Below are 19,279 nucleotides of genomic sequence, written 5' to 3'. Positions count from 1 at the left end.
GAGTAGGTGTCCAAACTTTATATATACAGTGAAAACTGTATATATTTACCAACAATTATATGGGGAATTGGAAATGATGCAGACAATTATATTGATGGCATCGACAATCTGCACTATTAAAGCTGATCTACACCCCCCCCCCCAAAAAAAATCATATATAATAATAATCAAATTGGGTAAATGATGGACCATGTAAAATCGTTGATATTCAAAGATGAGGCATGTAGAGCAATTACATGTATGTATGTATGTATGTACAGTGGGGCAAAAAAGTATATATATATATATTCAGCCACCAATTGTGCAAGTTCTCCCACTTAAAAAGATGAGAGAGGCCTGTCATTTTCATCATAGGTACACTTCAACTATGACAGACAAAATGAGAAAAAAAAACAGAAAATCACATTGTAGGAGTTTTTATTAATTTATTTGCAAATTATGGTGGAAAATAAGTATTTGGTCACCTACAAACAAGCAAGATTTCTGGCTCTCACAGACCTGTAACTTCTTCTTTAAGAGGCTCCTCTGTCCTCCACTCGTTACCTGTATTGTTATCAGTATAAAAGACACCTGTCCACAACCTCAAACAGTCACACTCCAAACTCCACTATGGCCAAGACCAAAGAGCTGTCAAAGGACACCAGAAACAAAAATTGTAGACTGAATCTGCAATAGGTAAGCAGCTTGGTTTGAAGAAATCAACTGTGGGAGCAATTATTAGGAAATGGAAGACATACAAGACCACTGATAATCTCCCTCGATCTGGGGCTCCACACAAGATCTCACCCCGTGGGGTCAAAAAATCCCAGAACCACACGGGGGGACCTAGTGAATGCCTACAGAGAGCTGGGACCAAAGTAACAAAGCCTGCCATCAGTAACACACTACGCCGCCAGGGACTCAAATCCTGCAGTGCCAGACGTGTCCCCCTGCTTAAGCCAGTACATGTCCAGGCCCGTCTGAAGTTTGCTAGAGAGCATTTGGATGATCCAGAAGAAGATTGGGAGAATGTCATATGGTCAGATGAAACCAAAATAGAACTTTTTGGTAAAAACTCAACTCATCGTGTTTGGAGGACAAAGAATGCTGAGTTGCATCCAAAGAACACAGAGTTGCATCCAAAGAACACCATACCTACTGTGAAGCATGGGGGTGGAAACATCATGCTTTCAGGCTGTTTTTCTGCAAAGGGACCAGGACGACTGATCCATGTAAAGGAAAGAATGAATGGGGCCATGTATCGTGAGATTGTGAGTGAAAACCTCCTTCCATCAGCAAGGGCATTGAAGATGAAACGTGGCTGGGTCTTTCAGCATGACAATGATCCCAAACACACCGCCCGGACAACGAAGGAGTGGCTTCGTAAGAAGCATTTCAAGGTCCTGGAGTGGCCTAGCCAGTCTCCAGAGCTCAACCCCATAGAAAATCTTTGGAGGGAGTTGAAAGTCTGTGTTGCCCAGCAACAGCCCCAAAACATCACTGCTCTAGAGGAGATCTGCATGGAGGAATGGGCCAAAATACCAGCAACAGTGTGTGAAAACCTTGTGAAGACTTACAGAAAACATTTGACCTCTGTCATTGCCAACAAAGGGTATATAACAAAGTATTGAGATAAGTATTTGGTTAATAACAAAAGTTTATTTTCCACCATAATTTGCAAATAAATTCATAAAAAATCCTACAATGTGATTTTCTGGATTTTTTTCTTCTCATTTTGTCTGTCATAGTTGAAGTGTACCTATGATGAAAATTACAGGCCTCTCTCATCTTTTTAAGTGGGAGAACTTGCACAATTGGTGGCTGACTAAATACTTTGTGTGTGTGTGTGTGTGTGTGTCTCACCTCCATCCATCATGGCGTAGGTAGCTGAAGGCCCCGTCTATGATGCTGGCAGTGAACTGGCCTCCTGTGATAAACAGTGTGTTTACTGTCACCAGCTGGCCTCTCAGGTGGGGGGGGGACGTCTCGGCTATGTACACTGGCACCGTCATGGACGCAATACCTACTCACGTGGGATGGGTCAGAAGAATAGTGAAGACACAATGAGGAGTGTGGAACTGTAGTGTAGTGTGAAGATGCCCCTAGATGCTAATCTTGGATCAGTTTAGCATTTCCCCCACTAAATGGTTAAGGTTAGGATTAGGGGAGGGGAAGCTGATACTAGATCTGCACCTAGGGGAAACTTCACCCTGGAGCATACAATACAGTCAAAGTTTATGGATAAGTGCAAATTCAGCTTTTATGATCAATTCAGTTCACTGGTTTACCTAATTCAAGAACAAATGGTATAGGATCTGAGTTAGGCATGAAACAACATATCCTCTCCACACTCTCTACCTCTGTCAATCAAGCGGAATCTGAGTGTCTTCAGTCACATCTCTCATCTAGAGAACCTAATCAAAACACTCAACCACTGAGCTGCGGCACCAATCACACACTAGTCATTAGGGCACTAAAGAGCCCTCATCATTTCACACAACATCAATAATGTCTGGCAGACTGAACAACATCAACCACATCGGTCATCTCTGTAAGCAGATCTACAACATAAATCTCAAGTGCATCCACTACATCAGAGATATTGTAGCCTATACCAGCATGTAAGTCATTGTTGTTCTCAGCTGCTGCAGCCACTGACCATGCCAAAACGACTACATATTTACACGGACTGCTAGAACAAACAGCATGTGTTTGCCCAGATTCATCTGACAAGGGCTGTGACATCACCGCTCCGATCTGCGCCACACCGATAAGGGACTATTAACAGCACCCAGAGTGCACTACTTCCCGTCTCTCCTCCAGTTATCCGGCAGACGATGTAGCTACCTGTTGCCGTGGGAACCGCTTGCTTCGCCATGCAGCCACTCAATTATAAGACACCGGCTGGAGTTAATATCTGGGAGACGCGAGACGTTTTATTAGCATTTCATTAATTTTCTTTTAAACACAGGAGTGAGGGCTGGAGGGATGGATCCTACTGTTAAAGGGAGTAGCCCTAGGGTTGCCGCTCATACGGTACACACCTGGGGTGACCAACCCTAGAGGTGTGGTTGATAGAGTTTCCAACTACACCTGTAGAGCTACTAGCTGTGCAGATTTTTTGCTCCAGCCCTGCAGTGACCTAACACACCTGATTCAGCAGATCATGGTCCAGACTCAGAATGAGGGCCTTGATTAGTTTACCATTTCAGTCAGGAGTGTTAATGCAGGGCTAGATCAAAAACATGCATACCCACACATACTCCAGTGGGTAACACTACCAAGTAAACAACTAGAGCTGAGCATGCTTCAACATAGCTAACGGGTTCTACTCTGTTTGCTCTTTCTGTCAAAGGCTGCTCCTCTACATATCACATTTGACATGTTTGTCATTTTATGTTCATCATACACATGCAGAGAGCAGAACAAATAACTGAACCAAACACGTGGTTTTGAATGGAATTAAGAGTAGTGGAGGGTAAAATATAATAAAAGAGAGAGAGTGTGTTAATGTTTTTGGGACATTATCCTAATATTAGATAAAACCCTAATGCAGGACATGCACTATATATTTGCCATGTTTTTGCCGTCCCAGGTGAATATTCATGACGGGGTGAAATCCTATGAACTTGGGATAGGATTCGTATGTTGGGACACGCCTCGTTTGAGCGGGTCTGGGACACACCGATGATGGCTGTTCCGTTTTCCAGACCCCTGTTGGATGTCCCGATAATTTTCTGACGTCAGAAATGTTGGTTGTGCACCTTGCAGTATGAGGAGTGCTATAACACGATTGGGCAAGGATTACTGCGAATAGCCAATGAGCACTCAGCATGTGAGACCAAAACAATGATGGCGAATTGGAAAGGAACAACAACATGCACCATGTGGACCGAGGTGGTGGAAGACTGGTGATTGGTGGAGCTGTGGACAGAACGCAACTGCCTTTTCAATATTACCTCCACCTCTTACCGTGTCAGAAACCAAGAAGATATTTTCATATTAAGTCAATATTCTGCATCTGTCTTTTTTTAAATAATGGTTTCTGCACATAATGTGCACAGTAATAAACAACTGAGAAATGCAGTGCAAGATCAATTAGGGAATCATTGTGTAATGTGAGCACCACCGTCCTGGGGTTGAGGATGGACGGAATTAAAGATTTGGGACATGGAAATCTGGAAATGTGAGTGCGTCCAAGTTAAGATTTTAGAAGTTGTGTAGTGCATGCCCAGCATAACTAAAACTTAATGTAAATCTTAACTAATGTTCTAGAAATGATCCCGGTTTGCTGGGTTGTTTCTAAGAGTGGGAGAGCCCTCCTTTCCTCCCAATCAGTCCCTACTCCTGTTATCAGCGACAGCCTTTGGTAAGTCCCTCCGGTCTCCCCAGGCCTCTACTCAGACACATGTGGAGTCCACCACCAAGATTTTATTTAAACTTTATTTTATCAGGGAGTCATACTGAGACCAAGGTCACTTTTACAGATGAGCCCTGAATGACATAAATACACAGATCAAAATAGAAATACAAAACGCAAGCAGAAAGAAAAACACGGTGTGAACGAATCAGCTTCTCCGAAACACCCTAACACAGGCGGGAGGCACAAAATTAAAGCTTTCTCTGTGGTTGGAATATCCGACATCCCCACAGGCCCCCATCTCTACTCCCAATCCCCCCCCCCCCCCCCCCCCCCCTCCAGCTCCTCTCCCGGCACACCTAATATAGAGGAAGACACAAAGAAATTAGTGGGCCCAGGTGTGTACTAATTGACTTTACACTGAGTACCTATCCCCCGAGGAGGGTGCTGTCGTGTCGTCTTCCTCCGGGCCGGTCACGGAACTCTCACAATGGTCATAAAAAACAAAACACATTCATCAGTAATAATACGGTCCTCAATCAGCTTTCTGAATCACCCTCAAGGCACAACAACATCAAATGTAAGAACATTTTGAAGGCACCTTATTTGTGAAACACAACTAAAAGCTGATTTACCTACCTCAGTAGAGACCAAAGGAACTTTCAGTTACCACACCCCGTCTCCGGGATGGCTAAAGTTTAGCAATTACTTTTTTTGTAAAAGGGCTCTATAAATGAAAGCATAGCAATGTATCGTGCAATGTAACCTACGTGACATCAATGAGGGCCAACCAACTTTCTGGTAGAGAATGCAGTGACGAGTATAATAATAATGTAGTATCTGTGTTTTCTTTATATGGGTCTTGATAGTATCACTGCTCTTTAATAAGCTTTACGTATCGGCCCAACGGCCTTCGTCAGAGCGGGTTCCTTATTTCTTCTCATTTTCTTCAACTGTTACCATGCACCTGCAAAAAAACATTTATTTGAAAGTCCAAAGTTCATCATCAATATAAACGACAATTTAGAAAACATGAACAAAAAGGAACAAAGTGTGCATGTGTGTGATGCTTATTTATGCTGTCTTAGTCCATGTATTTGTTACAAACCACAAGCATGTGACGGTGCTCTTTGCAGATGGGTGAATTGCACTGAACACCAGCAGCTGACTTTTCTATCCTTTGCTCTTGGGCAGAGCTGGCACCTCTTCCTCTTTTGGCCCTGGCTCTTTTGGCCCTGGCTCTTTTGGCCCTGTCGCCATAGTCTAGGACCGATAGGAATGTCGACTGAATAATCTATTTAGCGAGAGGCAGGACCGATTTCTATAGAAGACAATTTTTATTCTCAGCTTGTAAACTAACACATCAATATGCAATATCGAGCCTCCCAGGTGGCGCAACGGTCTAGGGCACTGCATCGCAGTGCTAGCTGTGCCACCAGAGACTCTGGGTTTGCGCCCAGGCTCTGCCGCATCCGGCCGCGACCGGGAGGTCCATGGGGCGACGCACAATTGGCCTAGCTTCGTCTGGGTTAGGGAGGGTTTGGCCGGTAGGGATATCCTTGTCTCATCGCGCACTAGCGACTCCTGTGGCGGGCCGGTCACAGTGCACACTAACCAGGTCACCAGGTGTTTCCTCCGACACATTGGTGCGGCTGGCTTCCGGGTTGGATGAGTGCTGTGTTAAGAAGCAGTGCGGCTTGGTTGGGTTGTGTTTCGGAGGATGCATGGCTTTTGACCTTAGTCTCTCCCGAGCCTGTACAGGAGTTGTAGTGATGAGACAAGACAGTAACTACTAACAATTGGAGACCACGTAATTGGGGAGAAAGGGGGTAAAGATTCCCCAAAAAATGTGATATCAAACTTATTTTTATGAACTCTAGAGAACAACATATTCTTCAGTACTAATTTCAGGTCAACAAAGGTTTTCTGTAATACAATGAAGTCAGAGCATGGGGCCAATAGAATACACAACAGTATCATCAGCAGGTTATCATTTAATGAAGCTGCCAGTTGAGGACTGTCATGGCTCAACATAACTGCTGACACAGGCTGTGAACAAGCAACTCGGTGGCATTCTCTCTTTACTGTGTCGCCACCATGCTCGATGCTATGTACAAGAATCGCTACTTCAATGAAGACAAGAAACAGGGATTACGTGAAATACATACACAGCTGGACAAGTTGGAAACGGACACAGTGACAGTGAGCACCGAGGAAGAGAGGCCACGGACAGACAGAACTGAAACTTCACTGCTTCACATGTATGATGAAATCCTGGTTGAGAACGAAATGACTAAACAAATGAACAACGAAACAGCACAGCAAGTAAGTGAAAAAAATAGGTTTTGATTATGTTTATACTGGTAATGGGGACATACGTAAATGCCAACAAAATAACTTGTTGGTCTCTGTGTGTGTGTGTGTGTAACCTTTATTTAACTAGGCAAGTCAGTTAAGAACACAGGCTCTGAAATTATTGACACACTTGATAAAGATGAGCAAAAATGATTATAAAATACTGAGGTATATTGTATACTAAAAAAAGGGAAATTATATTCTGTTATACTAATACAATTGCCCCGAGAAATATTTTTTAACAAGTAACAATTGTTTTTCTCATACCCCAGGTTCAATACCTTACCCTGCAAGGATAATGGCATTAAGCCTTTTTCTAAAATGGGAGGGATCTTTGACCATTTCTCCATACAGAATCCTTCCAGATCCTTGATATCCATATGTGAGCAAAACAGCTCCATAACGTCAAAGGTCCACCACTATTTCTTTTAGCTCTGGCCAAAGAGCTCTATTTTCATGTCATCTGACCAAAGTACCGATTCCAATCCAAGTGACAATGCTGTTTAGCAAACTCCAGGCATTTACATTTGTTGGGATGACATGAAAATAGAGCTCTTTAGCCACCCCCACACCTGTGGTAGGTTTGGCATCAAAATGAGTAACGCATGAGCAGAAATAAACCCCATACCTAGAGATGGAGAGGCAAATGATATCAATGTAAACCCGCGTGACCTGATCAATTAACTATTTAGATGGCCCGATAAATTGCATCTTTCAATCTTGGGAAAATAGCAACAATTCAATGTTTTGAAAGATTGATGTGTCTGTGGGGTAATATTGAGAGAGTTCACTGTGTGTGTGTGTGTGTGTGTGTGTGAGTGAGTGAGTAGTTTTTGTATTTGAAAGATAAAAGGCTGATTCATATTCTCACAGGCTTACTTACTGGGTCTAGTGGTGTCCAAAAAACAAAACAAAGATGAGCTAAATCACTATGACTCGTACATTCAAACAGCAAAACCACACAAAGCATAGCACCCTTCATCCATTCCTCCACTTATTGTGCTCAATGAAAGCAAGAATTAAGACAAGGCTTAACAGTGATGACTTCCAAGCACGGCACACTACTTTACCACTACATGATGTTCCTGCCCAAAGTAACTCCAGATTATGAACATTATTCTACTAAGCATGACACGCAAATCTTCATTCCCAATCAAAGACAAGGTCAAGACTATGAGTCACCCAGAAGTTGCTAGAAATTCCTTTGGTAGGTCGAATTCTCATTGAATGCCAAACAGCGTGAAATCTTGTAAAAGCCTCCTACCTCCAAAAATACCATAGGCCTAGGCACTGAAGTCAAATATCAGTAACCCTGGAAACAAGCAGTCCCAAAGTAATGGGATGAAGTTTGCAACTTCTGGTTTGATTATTGTTTTGGTATATGGCTAAATAAAGTATTGACTATCCTTTAAAATTTAACCTACATAGATGTTGGGCAATATAACCCATCACATTCCCAACTAGTTATGCCCGCACACGAGGATACTATTGGCACACGTCTCACTTATTTCTCATGTTAGATGACTCGATAGCTTAAGAAGTCAACTTTTTCAGTTTTGTATTAAGTTTGCCAATCAAAATACTGCAGCCTACAAGGCAAATGCAAGTCAAACTAAATGCATGCTCTTCAACCGATCGCTGCCCGCACCTGCCTGCCCATCCAGCATCACTACTCTGCACGGTTCTGACTTAGAATATGTGGAACACTACAAATACCTAGGTGTCTGGATAGACTGTAAACTCTCCTTCCAGACGCACATTAAGCATCTTCAATCCAAAATTAAATCAAGAATCGGCTTCCTATTTCGCAACAAAGCATACTTCACTCATACTGCCAAACATAACCTCATAAAACTGACCATCCTACCGATCCTCGAATTTGGCGATGTCTTTTCCATAATAGCCTCCAATACTCTACTCAACAAATTGGATGCAGTCTATCACAGTGCCATCCTGTTTTGTCACCAAAGCCCCATATACTACCCACCACTGCGACCTGTACGCTCTCGTTGGCTGGCCCTTGCTTCATACTCGTCGCCAAACCCACTGACTCCAGGTCATCTACAAGTCTCTGCTAGGTAAAGCCCCGCCTTATCTCAGCTCACTGGTCACCACAGCAGCACCCACCCGTAGCACACGCTCTAGCAGGTATATCTCACTGGTCACCCCCAAAGCCAATTCTTCCTTTGGCTGCCTTTCCTTCCAGTTCTCTGCTGCCAATAACTGGAACGAACTGCAAAAATCACTGAAGCTGGAGACTCATATCTCCCTCACTAGCTTTATGTTACGGTTTTCTAGGTGTGAAGGAGAGTCTGACCAAAATGCAGCGTGTAGATTGCGATCCATGTTTAATGAACAAAAAACGAAACACGAAATAATACAAACACTACAAAAACAAAGAAAGTAACGAAAACCGAAACAGCCTATACTAGTGAAAACTAACGCATAGACAGGAACAAGGACACTAAGGACAATCACCCACGACAAACTCAAAGAATATGGCTGCCTAAATATGGTTCCCAATCAGAGACAACGATAAACACCTGCCTCTGATTGAGAACCACTCCAGACAGCCATAGACTTTGCTAGATAACCCCACTAGCTACAATCCCAATACATACACACCAAAACCAAGACAAAACACACCACAATACAAAAACCCCATGCCACACCCTGGCCTGACCCAATACATGAAGAAAAACACAAAATACTTAGACCAGGGCGTGACAGAACCCCCCCCCCCTAAGGTGCGGACTCCCGAACGCACCTCAAAACAATAGGGAGGGTCCGGGTGGGCGTCTGTCCATGGTGGCGGCTCCGGCGCGGGATGTGGAACCCACTCAGTCAATGTCTTAGTCCCCTCTCCTCCCGTCCCTGGATAGTCCACCCTCGCCGCCGACCATGGCCTAGTAGTCTTCACCCAGAACCCCACTGGACTGAGGAGCAGATCGGGACTGAAGGACAGCTCGGGACTGAGGGGAAGCTCGGGAGTGAGAGAAAGCTCGGGAGTGAGAGAAAGCTCGGGAGTGAGAGAAAGCTCGGGAGTGAGAGAAAGCTCGGGAGTGAGAGAAAGCTCGGGAGTGAGAGAAAGCTCGGGAGTGAGAGGAAGCTCGGGAGTGAGAGGAAGCTCAGGCAGGTAGGTAGATCTACCAGATCCTGGCTGGCTGGTGGTTTCAGCAGATCCTGGCTGACTGGCAGATCCTGGCTGACTGGTGGATCTGGCGGATCCTGGCCGACTGGCGGATCCTGGCCGACTGGCGGATAATGGCCGACTGGCGGATCCTGGCCGACTGGCAGTTCTGGCAGATCCCGGCCGACTGGCGGAGTCTGGTTGACTGGCAGATCTGGAAGAGTCTGGTTGACTGGCAGATCTGGAAGAGTCTGGTTGACTGGCAGATCTGGAAGAGTCTGGTTGACTGGCAGATCTGGAAGAGTCTGGTTGACTGGCAGATCTGGAAGAGTCTGGTTGACTGGCAGATCTGGAAGAGTCTGGTTGACTGGCAGATCTGGAAGAGTCTGGTTGACTGGCAGATCTGGAAGAGTCTGGTTGACTGGCAGATCTGGAAGAGTCTGGTTGACTGGCAGATCTGGAAGAGTCTGGTTGACTGGCAGATCTGGAAGAGTCTGGTTGACTGGCAGATCTGGAAGAGTCTGGTTGACTGGCGGATCTGGAAGAGTCTGGTTGACTGGCGGATCTGGAAGAGTCTGGTTGACTGGCGGATCTGGAAGAGTCTGGTTGACTGGCGGATCTGGAAGAGTCTGGCTGACTGGCGGATCTGGAAGAGTCTGGCTGACTGGCGGATCTGGAAGAGTCTGGCTGACTGGCGGATCTGGAAGAGTCTGGCTGACTGGCGGATCTGGAAGAGTCTGGCTGACTGGCGGATCCTGGCAGACTGAAAGATCTGGCTGCTCCATGCTGACTGGCGGCTCTGGCTGCTCCATGCTGACTGGCGGCTCTGGCTGCTCCATGTAGGCTGACAGCTCTGGCAGCTCCTTGCAGACTGACAGCTCCGCGCAGACTGGCAGCTCCTTGCAGACTGGCAGCTCCTTGCAGACTGGCAGCTCCTTGCAGACTGGCAGCTCGGGCTGCTCCATGCAGATTGACAGCTCTGGCTGCTCCATGCAGACTGACGCTCTGGCTGCTACATGCAGACTGACATCTCTGGCTGCTCCATGCAGACTGACATCTCTGGCTGCTCCATGCAGACTGACAGCTCTGGCTGCTCCATGCAGACTGGCATCTCTGGCTGCTCCATGCAGACTGACAGCTCCTTGCAGACTGACAGCTCCTTGCAGACTGACAGTTCTGGCTGCTCCATGCAGACTGGAAGCTCTGGCTGCTCCATGCAGACTGAAAGCTCTGGCTGCTCCATGCAGACTGAAAGCTCTGGCTGCTCCATGCAGACTGAAAGCTCTGGCTGCTCCATGCAGACTGAAAGCTCTGGCTGCTCCATGCAGACTGACGGCTCAGGCTGCTCCATGCAGGCTGGCAGCTCTGGCTGCGATGAACAGGCAGGAGACTCCAGCAGCGCTGTAGAGGAGGAAGGCTCTGGCAGCGCTGAACAGGCGGGAGACTCCGGCAGCGCAGGAGAGGAGGAAGGCTCTGGCTGCGCTAAACAGGTGGGAGAATCCAGCAGCGCTGTAGAGGAAGAAGGCTCTGGCAGCGCTGAACAGGCGGGAGACTCCGGCAGCGCAGGAGAGGAGGAAGGCTCTGGCTGCGCTAAACAGGAGGGAGAATCCAGCAGCGCTGTAGAGGAGGAAGGCTCTGGCAGCGCTGGAGAGGCGAGGCGCACTGTAGGCCTGATGCGTGGTGCTGGTACTGGTGGTACTGAACCGAGAACACGCACAGGAAGCCTGGTGCGGGGAGCTGCTACCGGAGGGCTGGAGTGTGGAGGTGGCACAGGATGGGCTAGACCGTGAAGGTGTACTGGAGATCTTGAGAGCAGTGCTGGCACAGGACGTGCAAGGCTAGGGATGTGCACAGGAGGCCTGGTGCGTGAGGCTGGCACCAACTTCACCAGCCGACTAACACGTACCTCAGGACGAGTATGGAGCGCTAACCCAGGTGCCATCAAATCCCCGACACGTTCCGTCGGGCGAATTCCATGCAAAAAGCACCAACACAGCAACTCCCTCATTTCTCTCTCCTCCAATTTCCCCATTAACTCCTTCACAGTCTCTGCTTCGCTCACCTCCAACACCGGCTCTGGTTCTGGTCTCCTCACGATAAACAGGGAGAGTTGGCTCAGGTCTGACTCCTGACTCTGCCACACTCTCCCTGAGCCCACCCCCCAATACATTTTTGGGGCTGATTCTCAGGCTTCATTCCGAGTCGCCGTGCTGTCTCCTCATACCGGCGCCTCTCCGCTTTCCCCGCCTCCAGTTCTTCTTTGGGGCGGCGATATTCTCCAGGCTGAGCCCAGGGTCCTTCTCCGTTTAGGATTTCCTCCCATGTCCAGAAATCCTTATAGCGCATCTCCTCTTTGGGCTGCTCCTGCCTGTTGACACGCTGCTTGGTCCGTTGGTGGTGGGCGATTCTGTTACGGTTTTCTAGGTGTGAAGGAGAGTCGGACCAAAATGCAGCGTGTAGATTGCGATCCATGTTTAATGAACAAAAAACGAAACACGAAATAATACAAACACTACAAAAACAAAGAAAGTAACGAAAACCGAAACAGCCTATACTAGTGAAAACTAACGCATAGACAGGAACAAGGACACTAAGGACAATCACCCACGACAAACTCAAAGAATATGGCTGCCTAAATATGGTTCCCAATCAGAGACAACGATAAACACCTGCCTCTGATTGAGAACCACTCCAGACAGCCATAGTCTTTGCTAGATAACCCCACTAGCTACAATCCCAATACATACACACCAAAACCAAGACAAAACACACCACAATACAAAAACCCCATGCCACACCCTGGCCTGACCCAATACATGAAGAAAAACACAAAATACTTAGACCAGGGCGTGACACTTTAAGCACCAGCTGTCAGAGCAGCTCACAGATCACTGCACCTGTACATAGCCCATCTGTAAATAGCCCATCCCCATACTGTAGTTTATTTATCTTGCTCCTTTGCACCCCAGTATCTCTACTTGCACATTCATCTTCTGCACATCTACCATTCCAGTGTTTAATTGCTATATTGTAATTATTTCCCCACCAAGGCCTATTTATTTCCTTACCTCATTTGCACACACTGTATATAAACTTTTTCTACTGTATGTTTGTTTATTCCATGTGTAACTCTGTGTTGTTGTATGTGTCGAACTGCTTTGCTTTATCTTGGCCAGGTCGCAGTTGTAAATGAGAACTTGTTCTCAACTAGCCTACCTGGTTAAATAAAGCTGAAAATGTGCTGTCATGGCCTACCCGTACACAGATAACCTGAAGTGAAAAGTAAATTCAGCAACTCTCTGAGGACAGTGGAAATTGATAAAGGAGATTATTTATTGTTAAAAGTAAAACCCACGCATTTTGGTCGTTGGCCTTCATCAAGGTTTTACTAATCTCTCATTGACATACCAGATCTTCGGTTCTGGCCTTCTGTGTTGGTTGTAGATGAAAAAGGAAGATGCTTTTATATATTTCAAAATGGCCACCTATAGGCTAGGGGATCAATCACAATCGGACACAAAACATGATGTGATTGGTTGCAATCAGTTGCAAAAACCTGACAGATAGGCGGCCATTTTAATATACATAGCCTAGGCCCTACTGCTAAACACCTCCTCTAATATTCTATATGTAAAACTCTGAAAACCTCTGGGGCACATTACCCATTTTAGGTTGGAAATTTGTTTCTAGTATTAATGTAAGCAAATTTCAGGTGAATCTGGAGGTTATAAATCATACAATATCTTAATGTGCAGAAATAAATCGTACAATATCTTTAGAAATGTTGATTTTGATGAGTTAGCTAGCTAGTTAGTTAGCATGAGTTAGCATCTGCTGGGAATTAAGAGAATTTGCAGGTAAAAAAATGCATGTGTTAGGTCTACATAAATATCTACGCATAGGTTATTAGTGAGATGTGCAATGCCATTTTGTTTCTATATTTGATTGGTCTAATAAAAATGATAACTAGCTTTCAAGAGTCAATTACTCAAAAATGACTAAATGAAACTGATAAAATGGGTTTTATCACAGTAATTTTCAGCGGACCTCTTGCCCCAATAGTTGGGCAAGACACCCCTTTTCTATCATTTTTATTTTAATAACTAAAACGTTGTCAACTGTGTCCAAAACGTTGTCAACTGTGTCTCCCATGCTAATTGCGCATGGTGTCTTGTGAATGAGATAAGTAAACAAGTGAAAAGTTGCAGAAACTTACCAAGTCCAAGCCCGACAATGAGACGTCCGACCAGTAGAACCTCCTTATCAGGAGCTGCGCTAAGCACTATTCCCCCAGCTGTGAAGATAAAACTAGCCAGGAGGATGCAGACCCTGCGCCCGAAAACTCCGTTCAACAACCCGCCAGCCAACGCGGACAGCGCGGCGGTAGCCACAGTACTAGAGATCAGAACCTCCTGCCACAGGGCGCTGAGATTCATCTCCCTCTTGAGCAGGAGCATCGCTCCCGAGATTACCCCGGTGTCATAGCCGAACAGAAAGCCACCCAGCGCGGAGAACGCAGCTAGAACATAAACAAACGCAGGTGTGACATCTTGCTGGAACTGTTTACGCGCCTCTCTCTCCAGGTCCCGGGTGGAGGTGGCGGCAGTGGCATTGGCAGGGACATCGGCAGCCTGGCTGTTGATGCTCGCGTTGGACGAAGCTTTGATGAGGCTCCGCTCTCCGTCATCGTTCACTTTCTTCCTCCTCTCACCCATCAGGTTGCTCATACTACGAAGATTATAGTCATTGTCGCTCGATTTTCGGGACATAAGGGAAACAAACGCACCCACGAAATGTTCACAGGACTGTAATTGGTTGGTTAATTGTTAAGAGATGTTTGTTGTCCTCACAGTCGAGCAACTGGTCCAAAAACCGTTAATTATTAATAATTCGAGTTGACAGAAGTTGGTCTGTAGCCGTGGTCACAGGCTACAGAAGTGTCATTGCAGTGGTACTGATGAGGGTTACTCTTTAATTCTCTGTCTCTCTCTCGCGCTCTCTCGCTCTGACGTAGAGGTATTGCTTTGCTGCAAGCTGCCATATAGACACTGGCCGTGTTCCAGAGAATCAAAATTACTGCAGGTGACTGCCTACTGACTATCAGTAGTCAGTAATCAATCACCTTACATCATAAATAACCTATAGTGCAGGGCTATTCAACTGGCGGCCCAAAGGACAAGCACTAGCGTTTTTTTTGTGGTTTCTTGCACCTTTGTGGCATATTGATTTTTTGTTTGTTTTCTTCATATGAATTTGGCTCTAGCATTTGAACGGTTTAAGCTACAAAATATTAGGACCCCATTCCTGAAAGCTACCAGTCTAACACATATGTGGCTTCTGTTTCCCTTTCTGGACAAGGACTTGTTAGAAGGGAGTGTGACAAAAAAAACGTGCCTAATGACTGAGGGACACGAATTCAAAGCATGCTTCTTTCAAAATGACGTATTACTTTGAATAATCTTTTAAATAAAACATAATGATGAACAAGCATTGTGCCTTTTTTATGATGATCACATTTTGGGGTTGCACATGGATTCACGTTGTTTGAGTTCTCTCCACTTCTATGCAAATTACTTTTCGCAACATTGAATTTTAAGGAAAGTGCTTTATTTGCGCTTGCATTTCTTTGTTTATGCTCAAAATTCTTTGCATGTTTCGTCACAATATTGTTTTGAACTGATGCCCGACTGAGCTTTCTACTCACAGGAAGTCGGTGGCACTTTAATTGGGGATGACGGGCTCGTGGTAATGGCTCGAGCAGAATAAGTAGAATGGTATCAAATAAGTCAAACACAAGTTTCCATGGGCAGCCTCCACTGGTTCTACTCAATGCATGTCAATGAGCACAGATGAAGATTTCATAAAAAGTGCATTACAGTAGCGGGGAAATACTATGATATTCAAAAGAGGCAAATAATTGTCATAATTTTGATGTCCCCAGATTGACTTTAGATGCAGTATAACGTTAGCTAGTTCAAATTTGTGTGGAGACCACCGGATTTTAGCTAGCTAACGGTAGAATTGCTAGCTATTTTTGACTAACTTTGCTAACTAATGACAACATTGCCATATGTCTGAAGTAAATTTGACGACATGATAATGCTGGCAAAGTTGTTTCCTACTAAATATTTGACTACTCTAGCAATGTCATTGTATTTCCAGGCATTATAGTGTAATTTAGACAATAATAGTTAGCCTCCATCCAGAATGACTGAGTTGACCACTTTTATTTGTCTTTTTTATTTTACCTTTATTTTACTAGTCAAGTCAGTTAAGAACAAAGTCTTATTTACAATGATGGCCTACCCCGGCCAAACCCGGACGACGCTGGGCCAATTGTGCACTGCCCAATGGGACTCCCAATCATGGCCAGATGTGATACAGCCTGGATTTGAACCAGAAACTGTAGTGACACCTCTTGCACTGAGATGCAGTGACTGCTGCGCCACTCGGTAGCCCTTTAGGGTAACACTATATCGCTGGCAGAGGGTGATTTGAGAACGTTCATAACAATGGCATGACGCAACCGAGTGACAGAGGTGCAATTAAGGTCACACCCATTATCTCCCAGCCTACTCCAGTGTCCAAGAACCCCGCCTACCTCCTCTGGAGTGCTACGCTGGAGATTCCAGAACCTGTCGGGCATTTCTCTCTCAGTGCACCATCATTTTCAAGCTGCAGCCTTCTTTGTTCCCCTCGGACCGCTCGAGGATAGCGTACATCATAACGCTGATGTTTGGAAGGGTACTCGCCTGGGCCACGTCGGTGTGGGAGCAACAGTCCGCCGTCTGCCTCAGTCTGGAGGACTTTGTGGAGGAAGTTCGTAAGGTGTTTGATTCTCCGTTGTCCGGGAGAGAGGCTGCTCGTTATAGCTGCACCAGCTACGTGGCAGACTATGCGGTGGATTTTCGCACATTGGCGGCTGAGAGTGCCTGGAACCCGGAAGCATTGTTCGACCTGTTCCTTTACGGATTATCGGAGGTGATCAGAGATGAGCTTGCAGCTCGGGCGCTGCCCATGGACCTTGACTACCTCATAGCCTTGAACATCCGGATCGATGGGCGGCTTCGAGAATGTAGGAAGGAGAGGGAATCTGTGCCCTGTCGCCCTCGCTCTCCCTCGATTCCCACCTTGCCTCCGAAGAAACCCGGAGATCCCCGAACTCTACATGTCCGAGTGAACCAGACGTCACCAGAGTCCTCTCGGGAATTACCGAGGTCTGCCTACTTTCCTCCTTCGGAGCCCATGCACCTGGGCAGTGATAGATTGACTGTGGCTGAGCGCTTACACCGTCTCCACACCCAGAGCTGTCTATATTGTAGCTACCTGCCCATTTAAAACCCAGGCTCATCAAGTAGGGGCGAGTACTCTGGTGGGCCACACGGATAATTTTTCCTCTCCCCTTATTCACACCCCTTTCTATGCCATCCTGCTGTGGGGGAACCAGTCGAAATCTCTCCGGGTACTCGTCGACTCTGGGGCCGATGAGAGTTTTTTGGACACTACCCTGCCGTCCGAGCTGGGCATCCTCACTCAGCCCCTCTCCATTCCCATGGACGTTAGAGCGTTGGATGGGCGCTCTATAGGCCGGGTCACTCACCATACCACTCCCATCAACCTACAAGTGTCAGGAAACCACAGTGAGGCAAACCAATTTATGCTGATAGTCTCCTCAGGTTCCCGTGGTATTGGGATTCTCTTGGCTCCAGCAACACAATCCCATCATAGACTGGACTGCGGGTGCCATTATGGGCTGGAGCCTGTTCTGGATGGCCATTGTCTGAAGTCAGCGAAGCCTGCCCCAGGACGTCTTCCTCCAGGAGGTTTTCAGTAAGGCCGGGCCACTTCACTTCCTACGCACCGACCCTATGACTGCAGGATCAGCCTTCAACCTCAACGACATCACTGTGAAGAACCGCTACCCGCTACCACTCATTGCCTTGGCCTTCGAGCCGCTCCAGTGGGCCACTGTTTTCTCCAAGTTGGACCTGCGGAACGTCTACCATCTGGTGCGGATACGGGAAGGGGACGAGTTTAAGACTGCTTTCAATACGGCGGTTGGCCACTACAAATTCCTGGTCATGCCATTTGGAACACCCCTGCTGTGTTCCAGGCCCTGGTTAATAACATTCTCCGCGAAATGTTGAAACGATTCATTTTCATCTACCTCAATGACATCCTTGATTTCTCCCACTCAGCCCAAGAACACATGCTCCATGTTTGACAAGTCCTCCAGAGCCTCTCAGAGAACCAGCTTTTTGTGAAAGCGGAAAAATGCAAATTCCCTCGCTCCACCATCCCCTTACTTGGTTACATCATTGCTGCAGGAAATGTACAGATGGATCCCAGGAAGGTGAAAGCGGTGGTGGATTGGCCCCAGCCTACATCCAGAGTGCAGCTACAACGTTTCCTGGGATTTGCCCATTTCTATCGCCGCTTTATCCACGGTTACAGCACTCTGGCTTCACCACTGTCTGCCCTCACCTCTCCCAAGGTTACGTTCGCATGGTCCCCACCTGCTGACCTCTATCTACTCCCCGTCAAGCATCTCAATTCCAGGAATGCTAGGTGGGCTTTGCTTTTCACCCTGTTTAACTTCTCCCTCTCCTACTGACCAGGATCCAAGAACGTCAAGCCAGATGCGCTGTCACATCACTATAGTCCCGCGGCTACACCCTCTGACCCCGAGATCATCCTTCTCACCGCATGTCTGGCAACGGCACTCAGTTGGGGGATAGAGAAGCAAGTCCGTGAAGCGCAGTGTTCCCAGCCATACCCCGATGGGGGGGGCTCAGATAACTCGATGTTTGTGCATGACGCTGTACGCGGGGGGGATACTCCTCCAGGCTTGTCTGCCACCCAGGCACCTGTCAGACCCTGGCCTTTGTGCGTCAACGCTTTTGGTGGCAGAGACTGGGAGACTAGTCAGGATTGAGAGAAAGGTGAATGGAGCAAAGTACAGAGAGATCCTTGATGCAAACCTGCTCCAGAGTGCTCAGGACCTCAGACTGGGGCGAAGGTTCACCTTCCAACAGGACAAAAAACTGTCATGACTTTCCCTCCTGGGTGAGGATAAAAGAGAGCCCCCCTCTCTCCCACCAGAGAGGAAGGGGGGGAAGTGGGCCGGTTTGATGACTGGTCGTAAACTTTCTGTCTCTGGCCCGGCAGTATGGAGAATAGAATGTCTGAGTTATACAACAGAGAGAGACTTTGCAGTATTTTAACATCAAAAGACTGGACATTGAAACAATATTTCTAACATAAATTATGTGGGAAAAGGTTGGTGGGGCTCCACGCAAATGACCATTGGTATATTTCCGATGTATCCATTCTAAGGAACACTTCGAGAACAAATAAAGCCTACTACAACTGAGGACATTGTGACCTCTGGGGACAACCAGAGACTTACACAACCAGAGACTTTCTGTTGAACAACTCCCCATAGATGGACCGGG

At 46.6% G+C, this 19,279-nt stretch overlaps 1 protein-coding gene across 1 annotated transcript in view; it reads right to left on the bottom strand.

The window, feature by feature from the left end:
• The window catches only part of LOC109896407 (proton myo-inositol cotransporter), a 60,672-nt gene extending 45,537 nt beyond the window's left edge, over positions 1 to 15,135 (bottom strand). Inside the window, exons 1-2 of the mRNA XM_020490662.2 lie at positions 14,041 to 15,135; positions 1,843 to 2,002 (exon numbers count right to left, since the gene is read on the bottom strand). Coding sequence (XP_020346251.1) covers positions 1,843 to 2,002; positions 14,041 to 14,593 — 713 coding nt within the window. The 5' untranslated portion in view covers positions 14,594 to 15,135. The remainder of the gene's footprint in view (positions 1 to 1,842; positions 2,003 to 14,040) is intronic.
• Positions 15,136 to 19,279: the final 4,144 nt, after the last annotated feature.

Source organism: Oncorhynchus kisutch, linkage group LG9 (assembly GCF_002021735.2).
Source record: "Oncorhynchus kisutch isolate 150728-3 linkage group LG9, Okis_V2, whole genome shotgun sequence".
Taxonomy (NCBI): Eukaryota; Metazoa; Chordata; class Actinopteri; order Salmoniformes; family Salmonidae; genus Oncorhynchus; species Oncorhynchus kisutch.
The sequence above is the reverse complement of the archived record's forward strand: the minus strand, read 5'-3'. Positions and strand labels throughout refer to the sequence as shown.